This window comes from Nomascus leucogenys, chromosome 9 (genome assembly GCF_006542625.1).
Source record: "Nomascus leucogenys isolate Asia chromosome 9, Asia_NLE_v1, whole genome shotgun sequence".
Lineage (NCBI taxonomy): Eukaryota > Metazoa > Chordata > Mammalia > Primates > Hylobatidae > Nomascus > Nomascus leucogenys.
Genome location: NC_044389.1, coordinates 36,056,288 through 36,081,529, shown reverse-complemented (window position 1 = coordinate 36,081,529; position 25,242 = coordinate 36,056,288). Strand labels below are relative to the sequence as shown.

General features: G+C 38.0%; 1 protein-coding gene across 3 annotated transcripts in view; it reads right to left on the bottom strand.

Moving 5' to 3' along the window:
* Positions 1-24,806, bottom strand: part of TMPRSS11A (transmembrane serine protease 11A) — a 55,720-nt gene extending 30,914 nt beyond the window's left edge. Inside the window, exons 1-3 of one of the 3 annotated variants that reach the window (XM_012499370.1) lie at positions 24,675-24,806; positions 7,574-7,695; positions 5,634-5,761 (exon numbers count right to left, since the gene is read on the bottom strand). In XM_012499370.1, coding sequence (XP_012354824.1) covers positions 5,634-5,761; positions 7,574-7,695; positions 24,675-24,685 — 261 coding nt within the window. In that variant the 5' untranslated portion in view covers positions 24,686-24,806. Of the gene's footprint in view, positions 1-5,633; positions 5,762-7,573; positions 7,696-24,674 lie in introns of those variants that run through there. The other 2 variants (XM_003268427.2, XM_030818845.1) reach the window with 2 other exon arrangements.
* Positions 24,807-25,242: the final 436 nt, after the last annotated feature.

Below are 25,242 nucleotides of genomic sequence, written 5' to 3'. Positions count from 1 at the left end.
ATTCTCCTGTGAAGACTATGCTGTATTTACAACTTTATCAGGAAATTTAGAAATAGTTCATATTACTTCTTTTCTCAAAAAACTTCCCTCAAAAAGCATACCCATCCACACCTTTCTTCCAACTATAGATTGTCCACACTAGATATACATACATATGTCAACATATCCATCAGCTTCCTTCATCTCTCTATATTACAGTTCCTTCTACCTTTGCCTTCCTCACCAAAAACTGATACAGGGAAATGAGAAAGAGAATATTTTTCTATAATAAGTATACCTAATGTATCTGTCAAGAAAGAGTGAGCTAGCACAGCATAGAGGATTTATAATCTTTATGGATTTAAAAAATGAAATGATAGAAGAATTGATTTAGATTTTAATAATTTTATCTTCTGTCTTAGCTGAGTCCCTTCCTGACAGTAGAAAATTTAGTGGAAAGAGCACATGTGTGGAGTTGCCTAGATGACTTCAAATCTCCCCTCCATCATTTTCCAGCTATATTGTCAGTAAAGAGAGATAATTTGACTTCCTCTTTTCCTATTTGGATGCCTTTTCCTTCTTTCTCTTGCCTGATTGCTCTTTCTAGAACTTATAGTACTATGTTGAATAGGAGTAGTGAGAGCGAACATTCTTGTCTTTTTCCTGTTCTTAAGGATAGTGCCTCCAGCTTTTGTCCATTCAGTGTGATGATGGCTGTGGGTTTGTCACAGATGGCTCTTATTATTTTGAAGTATGTTTCTTCGGTGCCTAGTCTAAGCATTTTTATTATGCAGGGATGTTTAATTTTATCAAAAGTTTTTCTACATCTATTGAGATAATTGTATGATTTTAATTTTTTTAATTTTTTAATTTTTTTGAGGTAGGTTTTGCTCTGTCACCCAGGCTGGAGTGCAATGGCACAATCTCGGCTCACTGCAACCTCTGCCTCCTGGATTCAAGTGATTCTCCTGCCTCAGCCTTCCGAGTAGCTGGGATTACAGGCACCTGCCACCATGCCCGGCTAATTTTTATATTTCTAATACAGATGGGGTTTCACTATGTTGGCCAGGTTGGTCTTAAACTTCTAACCTCAGGTAATTTGCCCACCACAGTCTCCCAAAGTGCTGGGATTACAAATGTGAGCCACCGTGCCTGGCTAATTGTATGGTTTTTGTTTTTAATTCAGTTTATGTGGTAAATCACATTTATCGATTTACATATGTTGAACCAGTCTTGCATCACAGAAATAAAGCCTACTTGATTTTGGAATATTAACTTTCTGATGTGCTGCTGGATTTGGTTTGCTGGTGTTTGGTTGAGGATTTTTATATCTGTGTTCATCAGGGATATTGGCCTGTAATTTTCTTTCTTCAGTGTGTCTTTGTCAGGTTTTGGCATTAGGGTAATGCTGACTTCATGGAATGATTTAGGAAGAAGTCTATTCTCAATTCTTTGGAATAGTTTCATTAGAATTGGTCCTAGCTATTTCTTGTACGTCTGGTGAATTTGGCTGTGAATCCATCTAGTTTGGGCCTTTTTTTTTCCTTTTGGTTGGTATGTTTTTTTAAATTACTGATTTAAGTATGAACTCAATATTGGTCTGTGCAGGGTTTCAATTTCTTTCTGATTCAATCTTGGAAGATTGTGTTTTTCCAGGAATGTACCCATTTCCATTAGATTTTCTAGTTTATCTACATCAAAGTGTTCCTAAGAGTCTCAGATGATCTTTTGTATTTCTGTGGGATTGGTTGTAATGTTACCTCTATCATTTCTGATTGTGCTTATTTGTATCTTCTCTCTCTTTTTTTCTTTATTAATCTAGCTAGCAGTCCAGACTGGTTTTGGCTGACTCACAGAGGATGCATAGTAAGGGTTTTGTGTCCTCGGCTTCACCTTTGAACATCAAATGACTGAAAACTCCACCCTTGGATCATGCTAATGCACCATTTTTTGAACATGCAACACATGAAGAGACATAAAGCTCAGTTGCACATGGTTATGTTTCTCCTTTCATAAGTATTTGTGACTTCCCCTAGAACTTATTGAACATGTATACTTAGCCAGCTTATTCAGCATAAATTGCTGACTTATCCTTCCCTCCCTCAAAGTGCGTGCTGTCAGCTTCTGCTGGATGCCATGCTTCTCCACCTGCAGGATGGCCACCCTGCAGTAATCAGATATCAGTAATGTCTGATTAATGGACCCTTCTCTGAAGGATGATATGAGAGAATGAGATATGTCTGCTCCACTATCTCAGGGAACAGGAGTGGATTATAGCAGTATCTGAATATGAACTCTTTTTACTTTTGCATCTCAATTTGCATTCAAATCAGTAAAGACCAATGTGAAGAAGAACAGGACCTGCAACCTGTCTTCCTTGGTTGTCTAATTAGCACCCATTTAGGACAGAGAGAAGAATCTGGTTGTATTCATTGGGATTTAGCAACAACAAACAGGTGTGGCTCAGGATGAGGCATAAACTCTTCCTGTAATTCTAAAGCTAACCTGGTGCGGGATGGGAGGAGAAAAACACCTGTCTTATTTAAACAGAGGTAAAATAATATAAAGCCTTTTCTGACCATGGGAACCCTTGTTCGGTTTTGAAGTTTTTCTGTACTTACTGTCCTCAACGTATAATTTAGCCCTTAATTATATCATGTCATGATATTCAATTCCATGTGTGTTACTCACATCTCTCCAAAAAAATTGGAAGCAATTTGAGGAGACAGATCATATTTCCTCTTCTGCAAGACCCAGGTGCCAAGAAATGCATGCAGTGAACTCAATAATAATACCATATATTAGGAAAAGCTAAGATATTTTAACTAGTTATATTCAAAAACTGGCTCACTATATGAATTAAAAAACTGAATCTACCTAACACATCCAAAGGTGGATTCCACATGTATTAGAGACCTAATGTAAAAGATAAAACTGTAAGGTTAATAAATAACATAGTAAAATATTTTATGTCTTAGAAGAGAAGGACTTCTTAAAGAAAAGCTTCAAAATACAATCACAAGGCAAAACAGTGAAAAAATGATTACTTCAGTTACAGATTTCTGTTTCATAAAGAACAACATGGTCAATATTAGTAGAAGACAGAATGGATAAGTGCAGTGTCTACAACCAACACACTATCCATATCCAGAAAATGTAAAGAACTTCCACAAAGCAATACAAATAAGGCAAAAAAGCAAGTTTAACAGAAAAATAGGCAAAGAATATGTACAGGCAATTTATAGAAATGAAAGTACAAAAAGTTAATAGTTATACATAACAATGCACAAACTCATTCGTAATTAGAAACATGCAAATTAAATCACAAATAAAATACTACTTTATACATATTAGGGTGGCAAATTTAGAAAGCCAAATAATACCAACTGCTGTGGACTGAATGTTTGTGTTCCCCTAAAATTTATATTTTGAGATCTTAACTCCCAAAGTGATGATAGAGGAGATGGGGCCTTTGAAGGATAGTTAGGTCATAAGGGTGGAGTTCTCATGAAAGTCATTAGTGTCCTTACAAAAGAAAGTTCTCTTATGGCTTCTGCCATGAGGGACACAGCAAGATGGTATTCTATGAACCAGGAAGCAGGCTCTCACCAGACATCTGCTAGAGCCTTGATCATCTTCATCTTGGAATCTTCAGCCTCCAGAACTATGAGAAATAAGTGTTTGTTGTTTAAGATACCCAGCCTATGGTATTTTTTGTTGTAGTAGCCTAAACATACTAAGACACTAAGTGTTGGTTAGATGCGGGGACATAGAAATCCTCGTGCATTGTAGATGGGCGTGCACACTGAGTCAGCCATTTTGAAGAGCAAACCTGTACCAATTGGTCAAGTTAAGTATATGTACATTCAGTGACCTAGTAATTCTGCTTCCAGAAGTACTTGCATAGGTCTATAAGGGGGTAAGTAGGAGTCTGTTTAGTGTGGCATTTCTTGGCATGACAGGCAGGTAAATATGGTAGATACACACTATGAATTAGCAGCTAACAGCAATAAACTAAAGGTATATTTAGTAACATAGATCTTTTAAAAAGTTCTCAGTAAAAAGAGATGAAACAAAAGTGATTTATAACACAAAACATAAGTTAAAAGCATGTGCACGCAAAACAACAAAACATATTTTTGTAAGAATGAATACAAACAAAAGAATACCACATGAAACATAGAATGGTTGCCTGCAAGGGGGAGGGTAAGGGCTTATGCTATGGTGATAAAGGAGGATAAATAAGTAATGACAAGGGCCTTGCAGGTACCCATGATGATAATGTGTCCTTACTTAACTTAGCCTTAGCCTTCGAAGGAACACATGCTTAGCTGAAACTTAAAACTCTACTTTTAAATAGAGTTTCTGTTCAACTTGCACCTCCGCATTTCTCTCACTTCTTTTAAGACCTATTGCATTCCTGTCCGTTTACTTCAGTAAAGACGGAATTGCTTAGTTAACTTACAACAACAACAGTAGCAGTAATGTTGGGCATAAGACATAAATGAAACAAGTTTCAAAATTTCCCAGTAAATTGTAACATTTTCCATCATTCAAAGATGTGTTTATCTTTTTAACTAAGGCAAGTTAAGAGTTTTTTTTACATTGAGGAGGTTATGTGGAGTCACTTAGGACTGGAAGAGTAGAGAAGGTATTTGGGTGTATTTGTGCAGGCTCCACGTTCATCCTAGCATAACTCAAGAATTGATTGCAAATGCTCTTTTATAAGATGCTCTGCATGTGAACGAATGAAGAATCGATATCAATCTGTAGACATTAATTATTGGTTGGGAAAGATGAAACCACAAAATTAAGAAATTATGCATGATTTAATGTTAACTGAAAATAGAGATTATAAACTCTATTATTGTAAATGTGATGCCATTAGGTGTACTATGGACAAACAGCAAATGATGACAGGAAAAAATGATAGATGATTTGAGAAGGAAAGTGTCTTAAAAATGGTTCTTTGATTAAAACAAACCAATACGTTTGTCATTTCTTTCTTTTTAAAATAACTCTCTGCTTCTGTGCTTCCTTGTTAGAAAAATTAATTTGAACCTAGTTTTTTGAGTGAGAGTTCATGGGCATTCTGAGTGGAATGATTATACAACTGAGTGTGCTTTTTTCTTTTTGGGAGCAGTCTTGCACTTTAGCTTTAACAAAATTATTAGCATTTGACAAGATTACTACAAAATAAGTCTGGGCTTTTTGTCTTTATCAATATATTTACGAGACGAACGTAAATTCTGAAAATACTCAAAATCTTAAAATGTGGTTTTACAAAAAAGTGTGTGGACTTATAAAAACTAGTTTTGGTATGATTGGGCTTTTCTATTGGGGAAACGTGGTGGAATTGGGGAAGAAATGGGCTAGGATACCTTGGCCTCAATTCTCTTACCTTTAAATAAGGTAGCTGAGTTAGAAAGAGGGGCTTATTAGAATCACCCATTTGTTAGACACGCAGATTCCCTTACTCCCCCCTCCCCACCTACCCATCTCATCAGACTCTGATTAAGCAGGTCTGGGATGGGGCCTAGCAATCTGCAAGCTGATTCTAATGTGAGTGGTCTGAAAATCATGTTTTTAGAAATGGAGAAATGATCCACAAAATCCCTTCCACTTGCATTATTCTATGATAAAAAGAAGTTTACCTGACTCACCAAATTTTCGGTCGTCTCTCGTAAGTCCTTAAGTTGATATGTGTCGCTTTGTCCAAAATTGTTATTGATTTGTGGATCTAAAATTTTAAAAGAGCCATGATAGTACTCCATTTTTTGGTCTGCAATGGAAATGAAAAAATAGGAAACTAAATGGTTTGGACAAAGATTTCAGAACCCAATTACAATGGGGCTAATATAAAGTCTTGAATATGTCCCTGAGCCTCTTCATAATTGAGTTTTGTTTAAAAAATAACAATTAATGTCCTATATTAATTATAATAGCTGTCATTTATTGAGTTTCTACAATATGCCAGGCACTGTCCTGTGCACTTTTCATGTATTAGCACATTTAATCCCCACACCAGCTCTCTAAGATTGGTATCATCTTCATTTTACAGATAAGGAAAGTAAGGCACAGAGGTGTTAAGTAACTTGTTCTGTAACTAGTAGGTGGCCTGTCCAAGTTTTAAATCCAGTCTAGCTGTAGAGCTTGAACATTTCATTGCTACATTGCTCCTTGTTGAGTTGAAATGTGTACCACCATACACTCTAGTGGAAGTAGAGATAAGTGAACGTCCTTGTGAATTTTGATTTGTAACAAGAGAGCCAGGCACACTAAGAAAAACCTGAAAAGGAAGTGTAGAGAAGAGCTGTCTGAGATTGAAGACGAGACAAGCGTGCAACAGGGATAAATCTATTAGGAAATGTAGAAAGGAAAGCAGTTGAGACTCCTAAGGAATTTGGTAATCTCAGGAGTAAGGCCCAGAGGGGGTAAGAAAGATACAGAGTTAAAGATAGAGAATGGGAAAAATACAAAACAACCTCAATCCTTGAGAAGCCTGGCTCAGGGAAGAGGCAGTGGGTTTCGAGACTACAAACCAAGGAAAGAAACAGGGATATCAGGAAGGCATATGTCTTAAGTGGGAAATCTCTGGACCTTGTAACACTTTTTTGGATGTCCTGATTACTTACCCATATAATCCATACTGTTAACAAACCTTACTCTCATTGTAAAGGGGCTTTTATGCAACCAAATAAAGTGACCTGAGAATCTTTTGCCAATGGTATAAACTACAGCTGGGGTTGTCATATAAGGCCTAGGACTATGATCTTAAGCCCTCTATGGCTCCAAGTAGAGTCTTTGCTCCCCCATTGAGTCTGTGAAGGTGACAGCAGATAAGACCATTAAAGTAAGCAGCCTGAGTTATTTGTTTTATCACAGACATCCATGTGAGAGTGACATTGTAGAGATTTGTGAAAAAATGTAAATGGCTTGTATTCTCCCCAGAAAGAGACTCAATATAAAAAGAGAATCTTGAAGTGCATTATTTGTGTAATTACAAATATATTAGCTGATAAAAATATAATCCCTGAATATTGTTTTGGAAAAAGTAAAATTTTTTTCTCTAAAAATAAACGATAATATTGTGTCATACTTATAGGTTTTCAATCATTTTGAAATTCCTTATTTTATTAGACAAGTGCTTTTCTTTTGCCTTAGAAATGTTGGACAGAAAACGATGGTTCATGAGTAAAAGAGCCAATTTTAATAACTAATTTATCATAGCTTTTCATTTAAATATATAATAAGTGATGAGTTGTTTATTATAATTACTAATAAGTTCCAGACAATTACAATATTTGATCTTTTTGTGTAGATTCTCAAAAGAATTCTGGATTGAGAGCTCTAAGGAAATTAGAAATCTGTCTACTTTGCTTAAAGCTGTATCTTGAGTATCCAGAGAAGTACTCACATATAATAAGAATTTAGTACTTGTTTGTTGATGAAATAACTGAAACAATTAAACATACTCTGTGGAAATTTGCAGGTAAATGTGCAATTTTTTAGATGAAATTACATTTACATATATGTAAATGGAGCTTTGCAGAAAAATAAAATCAAATAGAGTGAAATCTTTAATTTTACCTACCAAATACTAGGAAGTGAACCAGGAGACCTATGGTCACTGCCACCACTGTCAGGGACAGCACAGTGAGGACGGCAATCATCCACGGCTTCAGATTTCTGCTTCGGGTGCCAAATCCCACCGTCCTGAAAAAGGAAGGGCCCACTGGTTACTCTCAGATAGTCATGCTTGCAGGTTTTCCAGCTCTCCTTAGACAAGTTCAAGTTGCTGTCGCCTGCCTTTCCCTGCAAAAAGTTGTTGGTCTTTAATTTTGTTCAATGTCATCTTGGCCTGAGAAGATGTGTTAAAAAAAAAAAAAAATCAGGATCTGGGAATCCTAATGTTGCCCCTGGTTTCTATTCTAGAGGCATTTGGTGGCCTCTTTGGGGTGGTCAGGAATGGTTTCTCTTAGCAGCATGGTCCAAGGTGGCATATATGCTTGAAGAGGGACCATTCCTCCTTTCTCCAGCACTCTGTTATCTCTTTTATCTGTCTATCCTTTTAGAGTTTACAAAGTGATTTTTAAATCTATTATCTCATTTATTTTTATCTTTTATCTTTTATTTTTAAGTATTATGAAAATGTTCAGACATAAAAAATTACTAAGAATAGTATAATTGAGCATCCATATATATATATCACATTATTATATCAATTGTTAACACTTTTACTGTATTTGGCTTATTTATTTTTTTCTGCTACTATTTTTTAATGTGAAATAAAACATCATGACTTTTTACCAAATCATTATTATAAACAATTAGGATATATCCAGCATAACCATGATACTATTAACACTCCTAAAAAATTAATGATATTTCTGCCATATCATCTAATACCCAGTCCATCTTCAAATGCCCTCCATGGTTTCATTATAATTACAAATGATTTGTAAAAGCCAAGACATAATGGAGGACCAGGTAGTGCACCTGGTTGTCATGCCTTTTTAATCTCTTTTAATCTAAAAGAGTCCTGCTTCTTTTTTAGTTTTTAATGACATTGACTGTTGAAGAGATCAAACTAATCATCCTTTAGAATATCTTACTTTCTGGACTTGTCTGAATGCTTTCCTGTAGTATTATTTAACTTGTTCTTTTATATCCCTCATTTCCTATCAATTGGATTACCTTTAGATTTTCTTTAGATCTGAAGTCTTGATTAGATTTTGGTTAAATTCATTTGGCAAGAATACTTCAATGGTGGTGCTGTGTATTTTATATTGCATCACACCAGGAATAAAAATTTTTCCACAATTTTGGAGGAAAAAATAACTCTTTGCTGTTCTTCTGGCACCTATGATCAGCAACAGTGCTTATCACATTGAATCAAGTATTAGTTTGCATGTATGTTCACTTACAGATAGCTTCTCAATGGGCTGCATTAGCCTTGTTCATCTTTTTACCACTAAGACCCAATAAGGCACCTGGTGCAGAGTAGGAATCATATAAATCTATGAGAGTCAGGCAGGAACGATACCAACATTACACAGGAAATAACAGAGGATGAGAGAGAGGATATCTGTTTAAGGGCCCAGGTCGACTAACTCCCATGCTTGTTCTCTAAAACTTGCTATTATAGTGAATTTTATTTATCCATTTTATCAGAGTTTATCTCTTTATGTGTATATATTGATAGCCTAAATTGTTTTGGAAACAGAGGATATTTTTCATATTTTCTTCACAGGATTGGTTGATTTATAGAAAGTTTTTCTTTTGACTATAAAACAGTGCTTTTTCTTTTTTTTTTTTTTTTTTTTTGAGATGGAGTCTCGGTGTGCCACCCAGGCTGCCAGGCTGGAGTGCAGTGGCGTGATCTCTGCTCACTGCAAGCTCTGCCTCCTGGGTTCATGCCATTCTCCTGCCTCAGCCTCCCGAGTAGCTGGGACTAAAGGCATCCACCACCACTCCCAGCTAATATTTTGTATTTTTAGTAGGAACAGGGTTTCATGGTGTTAGCCAGGATGGTCTCGATCTCCTGACCTGGTGATCCGCCCGCCTCGGCCTCCCAAAGTGCTGGGATTACAGGCGTGAGCCACTGCGCCCGGTCTTGTAAAAGTTTTTTATATATAAATGCCAGGATAAAAGTTAAAACTGTTTGGACCTAAAATAGTTAAGAAGATAATAGTTTTGGCATAAGTAATAAAATTAATCAAGAATCCTCGTGGAATTTGAGAAACCTGAGTTCTACTGAGTACATATTGACCATGTGTGCACTGACTGATGAAAAATAATCTAGAGAACTGGCTGCGGAATGGCAGCGGGTCCTCTGATAGACACCAGCTAACATGCTTGACTAGAACAACAAACAGAAGTCCCATGGGACATGACATTATTTAACCTCTTAAATGGCTTAAAACATACATTTATAAGTGAAGGAGACCTTAAAGATTGTTTAGTGTGATTGAATTATTTTCCAAATGAGAAAAATGAAGTCCAGTGATGGTTAAGTAATTTCTCCAGTATAATACAACTACTAGTTATCTCAAACTCAGGTCTTCTAACTTCTAGGACACAAATTTATTCTTGGTGCCTCTCGATTGATTTCGTTCAAATTATTTAATAAATTTATCATTTATGTATGAATCTATTCATTCACTCATATATATTCAATTTGTTCAACTCTTCATTTTCTCATAGAATTTTATCAATGTGTCTTCAAGTCATTTGAAAAGAAAAAAAGACCAAAGGAAAAAAGTTAAAACTCAAGGAAATTTATAAGCTTTCAATCTATTTCCCTATTAGAGCACAGTTCCTCTGAGTAAGATAAATGGAGAAAGTAGATGAAAGAATCACATCTCCCACCACCAAGACACACATAGTCACACCGAAAGGAACTGAGCCTGTAATTCCAGCTACTCAGGGAGACCGAGGCACCAGAATTGCTTGAACCCATGAGGTGGAGGTTGCAGTGAGCTGAGATCGCGCCACTGCACTCCACCCTGGGTGACAGAGTGAGACTCCATCTCAAAAAAGATTATCATCACCTTCTCATTCTGGATAGGCCATATTAGTCATTTGTGTAATATTACTTCAGATTTGAAAAGAAATACACTTGGTAAATCCTTTTGGAATCTAACCTTTTTGAAATTAAAGATGCATCATTTTGCTCCTGCATTTTTTTGTGCTTTGCTTATGCTGATAAAACAAACACAAGTGTATTAATTTTCTATTGCTTTGTAACAAATTACCACAAATTTAGCAGATCAAAGCAACACCTATTTATTAGCTCACAGCTCTGTATGTGGCATGGGTGGGCTTTCTGCTCAGGATCTGAAATCAAGGCTGGAATCAAGGTGTTGATTGGGCCTGCTTTCTCATCTGAAATTTGGGATCCTCTTCCAAGCCCATTTAGGTATTAGGCAGAACTCAGTTCCTTGAAGCTGAGCTGAGGTCTCTGTGCTCTTGCTGGCTGTGAGTCGGAGGCCTCTCTAGCTCCCAGATGCCATCCATTACTTGCTACTTGGCCACCTCCTTCTTCAAAGCCGGCAGTGGAGAATTTCCCTCACATCAAATCTCTCTCACACTTTGAATCTCTCTACTGGGGAAGCCCAGGCTCTTTAAAAATGGTATCTGATTAGGGTAGGCCCATCAAGGATACTCTCCCATCTTCAAGACAATTGATTTGGGAACTTTATTACATCTGCAAAATTTCCTCACAGCAGCACCCAGATTAGTATTTGATTCCATAATTGGGAGAAAGTGTATGTACACTGAGGGTGGGAATCTTGGGGGCCCTCTTAGAATTCTGCCTACCATAACTGAAAATACTATGACTTTCAGGAAAATGAACAGAAACCTATAGCCTTCAAAGAAAGCATGTGGGATTTAAATATTCTTTCATTTTTGAGGGAGAACTATTCAATGAAAAGGGAATTTTATGGTAAGCATAGAATTAAAAATAACGAAGGGATATTTTACTGAAGTAGTAATTTTGTAAATACAAAGTGCTTAAAAATTAAAATAGGAAGAAAGCTAAAAGTCATCACTGATTATGACTACTTGGCACTCTGCAGTCTTTGGAGATGTAAAGGTGGCCAAGAAGGAGCCCCTGGTGAGGTGGAAGAGCCTTGGTGGGACAAGGCAAAGGCAGGCATCACCTTTGGAGGTCACCTGGCCAAACAAGAGATGGGCCAGACCCCCTGGGACAGACACTCCCAAAGGATGTGAGTCCCCAGAGTACAGATGATCCTTATTCACAGTAACACATTATCCTTACTCAGAGTAACACAACCTATAATTTCCATGAAATCCAATTAGACCAATCCAAATCCGTTAGACCTTCGTTCAGTTTGATTATTTGGGATTTAGAAGGATGTAGTCATGCCAGGTTTTTTCTAAAGATGCTGTCGATGAAAACATGGTGATAATTTGAATAATTTCATGACTTTGCTTTCTGCAATCTTGTAGACTGAAAGACACATTCATTGAAGAATATATAAAGCAGTATGGATTGTTAATGATCAGAGCTGGGAATTGCAGTTTGTCAGTAACAAAGTTCTGAGCTGGCAGCTTCTGTGTATGTGAGTTCAAAGATAACTTGAGTCGAGACAAAGACATTGTGAACCCTTTACTTCACAAGGATCTTACTTTTCCTAGAAAAGCCTCCCCTGAAGGCAGCCACTTTGGCCACTCCAAGATCAACCACATGCTTTTATCATTTTATCCCTAAGCTCCAAGTCTCTTCTTTTGGGGGGGATATTTTTTTTTTTTGCTTTCTTGTAGATATATATTAACAGTGTATAAATGTAGATGCATGTGACTATTACACAAGTGCCAATTTACAGACAGGATATTTTTCCACAAGTCTTCATAAAGAAATCCAAAATACACTACCTGATTTTAAAAGGATTATTGGTCATCTTTCCAGGCCAAACTACAAGTCTACTTAACTCCTAATGTAACTGAATAAAGGTGCTAAGGTACTAAATTCCATGGAGCCATTTCACCCAGAAAGCTTTGCTTCCCTTTTCCTAGCCTAGGACCTATTTCAGAAAGAAAGTTCTTATAGAAGCAGAGTGATAACTCTCCTTTTACTAAAGGAAATTGTGGTTCTCTTTGAGGGACTGAACTTAGTCATTTGCTACAAGGAAAGCAACCTTTCGTGGTGACTTAATATACTCTGATATGTGGATATCTGTCTGGGTGTGCTATGACTCTTTTAGAATGACCATTTAATACCCAAAATGATAGAATATAGAACTGCTATTTAGGAAGTGCTAACTTTGTAGGGATTGTTGATATATTTTCCCATTTTATTCTCCAAACACTGCTGTCAGTAGAATTGTTTGTCATCATTTTATAGGTGAATAACTTGCTCTGAGAGCAATAACCTGCTCAATTCACGCAGCCAGTATGCAGAGTTAGAACCTACTGTGGCTGCTATGACTTAGAGCCTGTTTTCTCTGTTACGTCAAATTGCCCTTGAGAAAGCTTCTTTTTCCTTCTTCAGAATAGGCTTCCTTTTAACCCAAATGAATAATTGTGGAACTTCAAGTAGCATAAAAGGTAAGTGAAAGGTTTTATAAAATGAGTGTAGAGGTGGTTTTACTGATGTGAAGCTCCACCAATCTTCATTGCGATTACATTTGAAATTTGATTTTGCTTTCATATCTCCTCCCTTTCCAAGGTCTTTAAATTCTTACATACTTTCAAAAGGTTAGAATTCCTTTCCTCCCCATCCCCACAGAGGTTCCCATAATGGTGGCCAAAGTAATGTCATGGAAAGGAGGCCTGTGAGATAAGTGTGTATGGAAAAATTAGTGACCATATTTGGGGTTGTTTGTAAGCTTCAAAGGCTTTTATTTAATTTGATGCTTTTTTCTATGCCTCCAAATATTCTCTATATGTTTTAATTCTTGATATGTTATGTGTACACATATCTTCTTACCCCTAAGTGTGTAAGATCCTGAAGATGGTGAATAAATCATACACAGCATTGGGGCATTTCTCAAATAGTGTTTCCAAGTAGTGGAGGGAAGAGAGGTTTCACGCATTCAAATAGATTTGGAAAAAAATGGTTTAAATCAGCAGCCCCAACCTTTTTGGCACCAGGGACTGGTTTTGTGGAAGACAAGTTTTCCATGGACGGGGGTAGGGGGGATGGTTTGGGAATGACACTGTTCCACCTCAGATCATCAGGCATTAGATTCTCATAAGGAGCATGTAACCTGGGTCCCTCGCATGTGCAGTTTACAATAGGGTTCATGCCTCTATGGGAAGCTAATGCCTCTGCTGATCTAACAGGAGGGAGAGCTTGGGTGGCAATGCTCACTTGCCTACTGCTCACCTCCCGCTGTGCTGCCTAGTTCCTAACAGGCCATGGACAGGTGCTGATCTGCAGCCTGGGACTTGGGGATCCGTGGTTTAAATGAAGTTAAACAGAATCCTCACTTATGCAAGTCTTAGCGCCTTTAATGGTTTCAAATGAGATTAAAGATGAGCAGCTTTTCTTAGTTTTTTTTATATATCTGATAACTAATATAACCCCAGGGCCTAATACACCACCTAGCTCTTACAGACTTGAAAACTACTTGTTGAATTAGATTGAAATAAGTTTTCCAAATGTACTTTTTTACCCCCATCTCTACTGGGGGTAAAAAGTATTTCTTGGGGCCAGGTGTGGTGGCTCACTCCTGTAATCCCAGCACTTTAGGAGGTCAAGGTGGGCAGATCACGTGAAGTTGGGAGTTCGAGAACAGCTGGACCAACATGGAGAAACCCCATCTCTACTAAAAATACAAAATTAGCTGAGTGTGGTGGCACATGCCTATAATCCCAGCTACTGGGGAGGCTGGGGCAGGAGAATTGCTTGGACCCAGGAGGCAGAGTTTGCAGTGAGCCAAGATTGCACCATTGCACTCCAGCCTGGGCAACAAGAGTGAAATTCTATCTCAAAAAAAAAAAAAAAAAATAGGTATTTCTTGGGATGCTTCTGCTCCACAGAACAGTTTTGAAAAGGTGGCTCCAGATGTACTCATGGGATATCTCATGGTCAGATAGGTCAACAGAAGAGGAAGGAACAAAGAAAACATTTTCTATTCCTTCTGCCTCTAACTCCCAGATATGAGTAGGGGTGAGGTGGAGCAAAGAGGGAACTGCAGCATTGAATAAAATACCACTGTGAATCCAGACCAAAGGTAATTCTCTGTGGAAAATGATAAAGAGATTCAGGCTGAGCTGAGTTCAAGGAACTCAGGGAAGGAAAGTTAGGAACCAAGAAAAGAAAATACTTCATTTCCTCACCTATCTAGAAAAATACCTTCATCCTGGTCCCAGGGACAGAAATTAAGCAAACTAACCAAAACAAAACAGAAAAAGGGAAAAATTAAAGCATAACTGGGGAGATTGAGGCTGAAGGGGACTGAGAGCACCTTTCCTGGGTTCCCCATGGATGTACTTCTCCCCATGGAGGGATACTTCAATCCCCTGCCACTTCAGGACAAACACACAGATACTCACTGTTGATCACATCTGGCCTGCCAGGCTGGAGTTACTCCAAGTTCCTGTAGCCCTGTCTTTCCTCTAGCATCCATCTGACCCTAATCAGTGAAATTAATTTCAGTTTCTTATCCCTTCTAGATCTCCCTGCCCTCACTCAGTTAAAGGTCCCTCTCTAGATGTATCCTGAGCTATGACTGGCATTTAACTCCCTCTCACCTTGAGATATTAGCAAAATACAGAGTTTTATCATCCTAGCTTATAGCTGCAGAGGCTTTATTAAATAGCATTGAACTTAGACTTTGAATTAATGTTAGAGCATAGTCACATATTAGTTTAAATTAATGTGACATGAGTGAACTGACTTCTGATTGGGAGTGGTATAGCATTAACAATACGAGCCAAAATCTGGAGCCAGACCGCTTGAGTTCAAGTCCAAGTTGGCCACTTGGTAGCTTTGCAGTGTGAGGCAAAGCATTTGGTCCTTTTGTGTCTTAGTTCTTCCATTTGTAAAATGCAAATAAAATTGATACCTATCTCATAGGATTTGTATGAAGATTAAATGCATGAATACATATTAAATGTAACCTACATAGAGTAAATAATATATAAATGTGAGATGTTATCATTCTTTTTATTGTTATTATTATTACATACTTGATAGAAATCAGCCATGCTGAGAAAATGAGCATTTTAGTGTGAGGATACATTTTTGTATGTAATTTTGATGACAGTAGCATTTTAGTTTTTTTTTTTTTTTTATTATACTTTAGGTTTTAGGGTACATGTGCACAATGTGCAGGTTTGTTACATATGTATCCATGTGCCATGTTGATTTCCTGCACCCATTAACTCGTCATTTAGCATTAGGTATATCTCCTAATGCTGTCCCTCCCCCCTCCCCCAACCCCACAACAGTCCCCGGAGTGTGATGTTCCCCTTCCTGTGTCCATGAGTTCTCATTGTTCAATTCCCACCTATGAGTGAGAACATGCGGTGTTTGGTTTTTTGTCCTTGAGATAGTTTACTGAGAATGATGGTTTCCAGTTTCATCCATGTCCCTACAAAGGACACGAACTCATCATTTTTTATGGCTGCATAGTATTCCATGGTGTATATGTGCATTTTAGATTTTAAGATCATCTTGTCGTTGCCCCACAGGAGGGAGTTTAGATAGGAAAGGTATCAGGAAGTACCGGAACATTGTTAATGCAACACTAACCAACACAAAGTGTACTCCAGTGTGGCTTAGAATGACGTAATAAAAGGAAGATGCTGTTTAATTAGTACAATATTAAAAATGGAATAAAGGGTTGAGCCACAAAGTAAAACTTATTATAAAATGTTCTACTTTTCTAGAAATGATAGGTAGTGCTTAACATCATACAGTGTGTGTGTGTGTTTGTGTTGTGTACGTGTGTGTACGCACACTTAGCTTTAACATGTTTTGGCACTAGGTACAGTATCACCTATTAAAGTTTGTACGACATGGTGTCAGGTTGGAGGTTTAGGCTCATGCTGAAATGATATGCCTGCGTGCAAAAGGAATTGTTTGTATTCAAATGCCTGTGTCAGCATCCTGTACAACATAAATATGCCTTGACAAACTACTTCTATGAATTTACCAGCCATTACAATATTTATGATTTCTTCTTTGTCCTTTCTTTTGTCTGTCTCAGGATCCATTCAACTGTCCATCTATGCATCCATCCATCCATCCACTCATCCACCCATTTTTGTTTCCCATAATGTTTTAGTGGGCCTCTACTATATCTTAGGTGCCGTGTATGCTTAGGGAGGCAGGGATGAGTAAGACATGGTTTCTCTACCCTCATGCAATTCATGGTACAATCTTTAGTACTTTTGCCTCAAGCTGTGCTATGACATTGAAACTCATGAAGCATTGTAAACTTATTTTCTGTAAATATTTAAAATAACACAAATAACAAATTTCCATTAAGTTAACAAAAATGAGAGTTTAAGATTTTAAAAAAGAGGCCTTCTATAGGCATCTTGGTGTTGCAGATATGAAACTACCTTTTAGGGTCAGTAGACTTTGGTGTCAGTCCTTGCTTATGACTCTAACATGTATCTTGAGAAGTTTATAAAACCTCTTTGATTTTCAGTTTTCCCCCCTGTAAACTGGTGATAATAAATGCTACCTAGAGATGTAAAGCCATGAAATGAGTAAATGAGGGACTCTAGCATAAGTCCTACTCTGGGTCAGGAGTTGTCATATAGGTGATCTCGTGTAATTGTTGCTACAGCTTGATGTGGTAGGCTTTATTATTAACATTTTACTCATGAGGAAACTTGGGTTCAGAGAGGAAAAGCAACACAAGTGACAGAGCTAAGGTAAGGGAAGGACTTATCTGTCTGATTTCAAAGCCATCTGTTCTGTTTGTAACCGGATCACCTTGATAATGATGTAAAAAAGGCTTTAATAGTGTATATTCAGATCTTGCTTATATTACTTTCATATCTCCAGTGGGTCAATTTCTTGTCATTGCCGGAGATATTTTGGAAACATGTCTATGAATCTGTTGGGAATAGGAAGATATGGATAGCTTCAGTTTAATGTCCAGTAACTCTGTGATCTGAGGCAACATTTTCCCCCTATAAAATAGGGCAGGCATAGGGACTAACTCACGTGAAGATTGTAAGAAATAAATGAGATAATCTGCACGAAATGATTCAAATTTAGTAAGTGTATAATAAATGGTAGCTGTTGGTGCATTACAAATGAATCATCACCCACTGTGGAATCATAAGCTTCTCTGATCATAAATTCTTACAAACTAGGCTTCCAAGTACTTTATACACATTTCTGTCATCCTCTCTCTTTTATCTATCAAATTTTGTTCCTTATATGGCAGTGATAGAGTTTGGCTGTGTCCCCACCCATATCTTAGCTTGAATTGTACCTCCCACAATTCCCATGTGTTGTGTTGTGGGAGGGACCCAATGGGAGGTAATTGAATCATGGGGGTGACTCTTTCCCATGCTATTCTCATGACAGTGAATAAGTCTCATGAGATCTAATGGTTTTATAAGGGGGAGTTTGCCCAAGCTCTCTTCTCTTGTCTGCCACTATGTAAGACATGCCTTTCATCTTCTGCCATGATTTGAGGCCTCCCCAGCCACATGGAACTGTGAGTCCGTTAGACCTCTTTCTTTTGTAAATTGCCCAGTCTCGGGTATGTCTTTATCAGCAGTGTGAAAACGGACTAATACAGTAAATTGGTACCAATAGAGTGGGATGCCACTGAAAAGATACCTGAACATGTGGAAGCAACTTTGGAACTGGGTAACAGGCAGAGGTTGGAACAGTTTGGAGGTCTCAGAAGAAGACAGGAAAATTTGGGAAAGTTTGGAACTCTGTAGAGACTTGTTAAATGGCTTTGACCAAAAACCTGATAGTGATCTAGACATGAAATCCAGGCTGAGATGGTCTCAGATGGAGATAAGGAACTTGTTGGGAACCAGAGCAAAAGTGACCCTTGTTATGGTTTAGCAAAGAGGCTGGTGGCATTTTGCCCTACCCCAGAGATTTGTGGAACTTTGAACTTGAGAGAGATGATTTAGGGTATCTGGAGAAAGAAATTTCTAAGCAGCAAAGTATTCAAAAGGTGACTTGGGCGCTATTAAGGCATTCAGTTTTATAAGGAAGACAGAGCATAAAACTCCAGAAAATTTGCATCCTGACAATGCGATAAAACAGAAAATTCCATTTTCTGAGGAGAAATTCAAGCCAGCTGCAGAAATTTGCATAAGTAACGAGGAGCTGAATGTTAATCACCAAGACAATGGGAAAATGTCTCCAGGGCATGTCAGAGGTCTTCAAGGCAGCCCCTCCCATAACAGGCCTGGAGACCTAGGAGGAAAAAATAGTTTCTTGGGCCAGGTCCAGGGTCCCTCTGCTGTGTGCAGTCTAGGGACTTGTTGCCCTGTGTCCCAGTTGCTCCAGCTGTGACTAAAAGAGGCCGAGCTATATCTTGGGTCATGGCTTCAGAAGATACAAGCCCCAAGCCTTGGCAGCTTCTATGTGGGGTTCAGCCTGCAGGTAAACAGAAGTCAAGAATTGAGGTTTGGCAATCTCCACCTAGATTTCAGAGGATGTATGGAAATGCCTGGAAGTCCAGGAAGAAGTTTGGTGCAGGAGCAGGGCACTTATGGAGAACCTCTGCTAGGGAAGTGCAGAAGTGAACTATCGAGTCAGTGCCTCCACACAGAGTCCCTACTGGGTTGCTGCCTAACGGAGCTGTAAGAAGAGGACCACTGTCCTCCAGACCCCAGAATGGTAGAATCACCAACAGCTTTCACCGTGCACCTGGAAAACTACAGACACTCAATGCCAGCCCGTGAAAGCAGCTGGGAGGGAGGCTGTACCCTGCAAAGCTACAGGGTTGGAGCTGCCCAAGACCATGGGAACCCATTTTTGCATCAGTGTGACCTGCATGTGAGACATGGACCCAAAGGAGATCATTTTGGAGCTTTAAGATTTGACTGCTCTGCTGGATTTCAGACTTGTATGGGGCCTTTAGCCCCTTCATTTTGGCCAATTTCTCTGATTTGGAATGGGTCTATTTATCCAGTGCCTGTCCCTCTGTTGTATCTAGGAAGTAACCAACTTGCTTTTGATTTTACAGGCTCATAGGTGGAAGGGACTTGCCTTGTCTCAGATGAGACTGTGGACTTTTGAGTTAATGCTGAAATGAGTTAAGACTTTGGAGAACTGTTGGGAAGGCATGATTGGTTTTAAAATGTGAGGACATGAGATTTGGGTGGGGCCGGGGCAAAATGATATGGTTTGGCTGTGTTCCCACCCAAATCTCATCTTTAATTGTAGCTCTCACAATTCCCACGTGTCGTGGGAGGGATCTGATGGGAGGTAATTGAATCATGAGGGCGGATCTTTCCCATGCTATTCTTGTGATAATGAATAAGTCTCACAAAATCTGATGGTTTTATAAGGGGGAGGGGAGTTTCCCTGCACAAGCTCTCTTCTCTTGTCTGCCACTGTGTAAGAAAGATAATCATGCCTTTCACCTTCTGCCATGATTGTGAGGCCTCCCCAGCCACATGGAACTGTGAGTCCATTAAACCTCTTTCTTTTGTAAATTGCGCAGTCTCAGGTATATCTTTATCAGCAGCGTGAAAATGGATTAATATAGGCAGAGATTTGGAAAAGAAGGAAAACAAATCAAGAAGAGGATGCTACAAATCAGCCTTTAAATCCGAATGATAAGCACGTATATTTCAATTCATTGACTATAGACAGAACCCTATGGAGTGACTGGTATTGTGAATATTTTACTCAAATTATAGAAAACCTAGGAAATAACCTTCTTAACTTCAACCCTGGTGAAGAATTTTTGGTGAAGTCTCCAAAAGCAATTGCAACAAAACAAAAATTGACAAATGAGACCTAATTAAACTAAAGAGTATCTGCACAGCAAAAGAAACTATCAACAGAGTAAACAGACAATCTACAGAATTGGAGAAAATTTTCACAAACCACGCATCTGACAAAGGTCTAATACCTAGAATCCATGAAAAACTTAAACAAATCAACAAGCAAAAGACAGCCCCATTAAAAGTAGACAAAAGATATGAACAGACACTTCTTAAAAGAAGACATACAAGTGGCCAACAAACATGAAAAAATGCTCAACCTTACTAATCATCAGAGAAATATTATCTCACACCCATCAGAATGGCTACTATTAAAGAGTCAAAAAACAGCAGTTGCTGTCAAGGCTGCAGAGAAAAGGGAATTTTTATACACTGTTGGTGGGAATGTAAACTAGTTCAGCCACAATGGAAAGTAGTTCGGAGATTTCTCAAAGAACTTAAGACAGAACTATTTAACACAGCAATCCCATTACTGGATATATACCCAAAGAAAAATAAATCATTATACCAAAAAGATACATGCACTCATATGTTTATTGCTGTGTTATTCACAATAGCAAGACATGTAATCAACCTAGGTGTCCATCAATAGTGGATTTTTAAAAAATGTGTTACATATACATCATGGAATACTATGCAGCTGTAAAAAGTGAAGTCATGTCCTTTGCAGAAGGTGGAGGCCACAATCGTAAGCAAACTAATGCAGGAACAGAAAACCAAATACCACATGCTCTCACCTATAAATGGGAGATAAACGTTGAGCACACATGGACATAAACATGGGAATAATGGACACTGCAGACTACTAGAGGGGGAAGGTTGGGAGGAAGGCATAGGTGGAAAATCTACCTGTTGGGTGCTGTGCCTACTACCTGAGTGCAATATATCTATGTAACAAACCTGCAGATGTATCCACTATAGTGAAAAGAAAAGTTGAAATTTTAAAAAATTAAATTAAAAAACAGTTATTCTTCTCTTAGAAATTACTAAAAAGAAGGAAAGAAAGTTAAGTTACCCTATTCGTTAAACTCAGGCTCTGGCTCTATTTTTCAGGTTGAAATTCCAGCTCCTTCACTTATTGGCTTGTGATATTGGGCTACTTTCTTCACGTATAAAATGGAGATAATATTACCTAAGCCATAGGATTGCTGAGATAATTAAATGCACCAACATAATGTAATATGTATATTATAGTTTGAATGCTTATTTATAGTAAGCACTATGAGTTTGCTGAAAACTAACCCAAAAAGTAATTTTTAATTGACAATTTATAACAAGTTTAGTAATTAGTAACTAACATGGAGAGTTTGCTATTTTTATTTTAATTCTGAAGGTATAATTTTAGAATATATTGGGAAATGCTCATGGCAAATTAGAAGTTGATTAAAACAATAATCTGAAGTGAAATTAAAATATAAAACATGAAAGCTTACAAAGGACTTGTCCAGGATCTTTTTCTCTAAACATGGTGAGGAAGAGGAGAATTCTGATTTTTTGCATTTATTAAACAATACTGAAAATAAAGAGCTATGGGAAAAACAGATGCCAGACTTCTGGGAACAGGATAAGAATCTCACCTGAAGAAGTCATTTGGTATTTTATCTTTTTTTTTTTTTTTGAGACAGAGTCTCGCTCTGTCGCCCAGGCTGGAGTGCAGTGGCGCGATCTCGGCTCACTGCATGCTCCGCCTCCCGGGTTCCCGCCGTTCTCCTGCCTCAGCCTCCCGAGTAGCTGGGACTACAGGCGCCCGCCACCACACCCGGCTAATTTCTTTTTGTATTTTTAGTAGAGACGGAGTTTCACCGTGGTCTCGATCTCCTGACCTCGTGATCCGCCCGCCTCGGCCTCCCAAAGTGCTGGGATTACAGGCGTGAGCCACCGTGCCTGGCCTGGTATTTTATCTTTTGTAAGAAAGATATTTGAGGTACTTAAGTGAATGAATCATTCAGTTAACGAAAGTGTAGGAAAAAGTAGGTGTATGGCTATTCTTAAAGGAAAATTCAAACAGAGATTCACACCAAAACAGAAAGAATCCCTGCAATACAGAGAAGAGGGTGACAGGACCCACAGAGAAGACATACAAGGTTCATGATGGCAGAAAGAGCAAGGTTACAAATCGAATATGTTTGACGAGGCTTCCAAATTGTGTTTCTTGTTAATGGAGAAGTACGAATGGAGAGCATGACTATAGAACATATTGTAGAATGACTGTAGGTGACACACAGGGTATTGTAACAATTGTTAACCATCTGCTTTGCCTCATCCTTAAGCCTACCTGTCGGTGTGACCTGACATCTGCAAATCTTCCAAGTCCTAAATTAATACTGCATGAATTTGGCTTAAAGAAACCATAACCATTCAATGTTTCCCACCATTTCCTTTCTTGTTCTTTTCTTTTCGTTCTTTCCTTCTTTCCTTCTTTCTTTTTTTTTTTTTTGAGACAGAGTCTTGTTCTGTTGCCCAGGCTGGAGTGTAGTGCCATGATCTTGGCTCACTGCAACCTCTGACTCCCAGGTTGAAGTTATTTTCTTGCCTCACCCTCCGAAGTAGCTGGGCCTACAGGTGCATGCGCCACCATGCCTGGCTAATTGTTGTATTTTTAGTAGAGATGAGGTTTCACTATGTTGGCCAGGCTGGTCTCTAACTCCTAGCCTCAAGTGATTTGTCTGCCTCGGCCTCCGAAAGTGCTGGGATTACAGGCATGAGCCACCACGCCCAGCCTGTTTCCTTTCTTTATCAGCAGGTGTCACTGATGTCTGGAACAATGGCATTGACCACTGATTCTACCCTTGTAACTTACTTCCCTAAGCTGCAAACACTCCTATATATGTATGTATAAATGTTCATAGAAAAGGACACTTGGTGCCCATAGTTAGGAGTTTGATAGTTTAAAAGAATGATTTGGAGAATATGAAATATGAAAAACTGGAAATCCTGTTTTACAATATCATGATTCTATAAACATGGACATGCATTTTCACATTCAATATACTTTAATAATTTAATAGTAAATTATTAATTTTTAAAATAATTTTTTAACAGTAAAACATTAATGCTAGATATTTACATCTGCTTGCCCATTCATTTGTTCAATAAATATTTATGGAGTACTGGTTACGTTTGAAGCATTGAAGACCCTTTCTGAGGGTCTCAGAGACTTTTTGTCAATTACTGTGTGGTTACTGAAGGACTGATGCAAACAAGCATTTTATGAGTGGGGAAGGAAGCCTAGTGAAGTTCACTAACTTTGTGGCCAATCTCGTATCAAATTATCATCTCTGAAATTCACCAGATGGAATCCTTGCCACCCAGACAGGCTGCAGTAGCTGATAAGGAAGACTCGATTCCAAGGAATTATAGCCATGATTCTGGCTTCTGACAGCCCTCTAGACCTGGAGACGTCCCCTAACTTCTGTTTTCCTCAAATTCCTTGCTTTAAAATGGGAGTTAACGATACTTGCGATACTTGTTCTACTTAGCCACAAGGCTGTCTTGGCTATAAAGGAAATAACATACATGAAGATGTTTCAAAAATAGTACAAGTCTAAACAATGGTGAAATATTATTATCATCATGGCTGTTTAAAAATCACTGTTTTAACTGTATATAAAGTTATGCCAAGGAATCTTATTTTTTCATATTCTTTGCACATGGCATACCCCATTTTGAAAAACAATATCCAAATAATTCATGTATTTTTTCTTCAAAATGCAACAGGAAGAATTGTAGAGAATAGGCATGTTTTCCCAGCAGTGAGCTTGTTTTCTCATTCTCCCACGTGGAAGCCCTGGGTCTTCTACAATGCAGGCAGGTGTCTCTGCAGCTATTTACCTCTCAATCTGCATTAGTCCCACAAGCACCCATCATAAGGGACAAGTAAACACGGCGAAAGAGAAAACGCTATAGAAGCTAAATTTTGTCAATATTGCTGAAAGGAGGCTTGTTTTAAAACACATAAACACCCTCCTTCCACACACACAAATATCAAAACCAATTAAGTCACAATGTAATATAGTTTTTCATTAACCTTTTCTAAAATCTTAACTATTGAACTTGGCCACATGAAATAATGCTAACAATTTTTATACAAAAACTTTGATTTCAAACACAGAAATTAATCCAGGATGCTATAATAATTCTAGAAATTTTTAAAAATCCAATGCAGATTGAATCCACTAAAGACACCTCACTAGCAGTCCTCTGACACATCAGGAATCTGGCCACTGACGGAGAGTACATCAAACAAGCCATCTATAAAACAGAATTGAACTTACCGATACATCATGTACAGGAGGAAGAGTATGATCTTGCAGGTCTGCACCCGCTGAACTCAACTTTCTAATCAACTATATGACATCTCTAGATGTATTAGAAGTCTACAGCTCCAAGAAATAAGGAAACAAATTACAAGTAGTTGAAATGAAACTAGTTTGACAAGTCTGAACAGAGAAGTTTCAACCCATAGAAGGCCTTGAAGAAAGCCAGAGACAGCATAGTCCCAACAAGAAAGCAATATTTTTTTTGGTATGGACTAATTTTGTTAAAGGAGGAGAAACTGGTTACAAAGATTAGAATGAGAAATACCTTAGGAATGTACTAGAATTAAGAGTTTAAAGAAGATAATGGTTGGTGTATAAGTATCTTAAATAAACTGTCATGTAAAAGCTCTAGATAAAAACAAACAGATCTTCTTAAAATCTAAATACATAATAAAAATATAACTCAGGAAATATTCCGTAAATTCATGTTGAACAGCAGTTATCTTACAGAAGTATAGTGAATTTACTAGCATATAATAATTTTTTAAATACCTACTTCTGAGAGTACAGGCAAATAAATTAA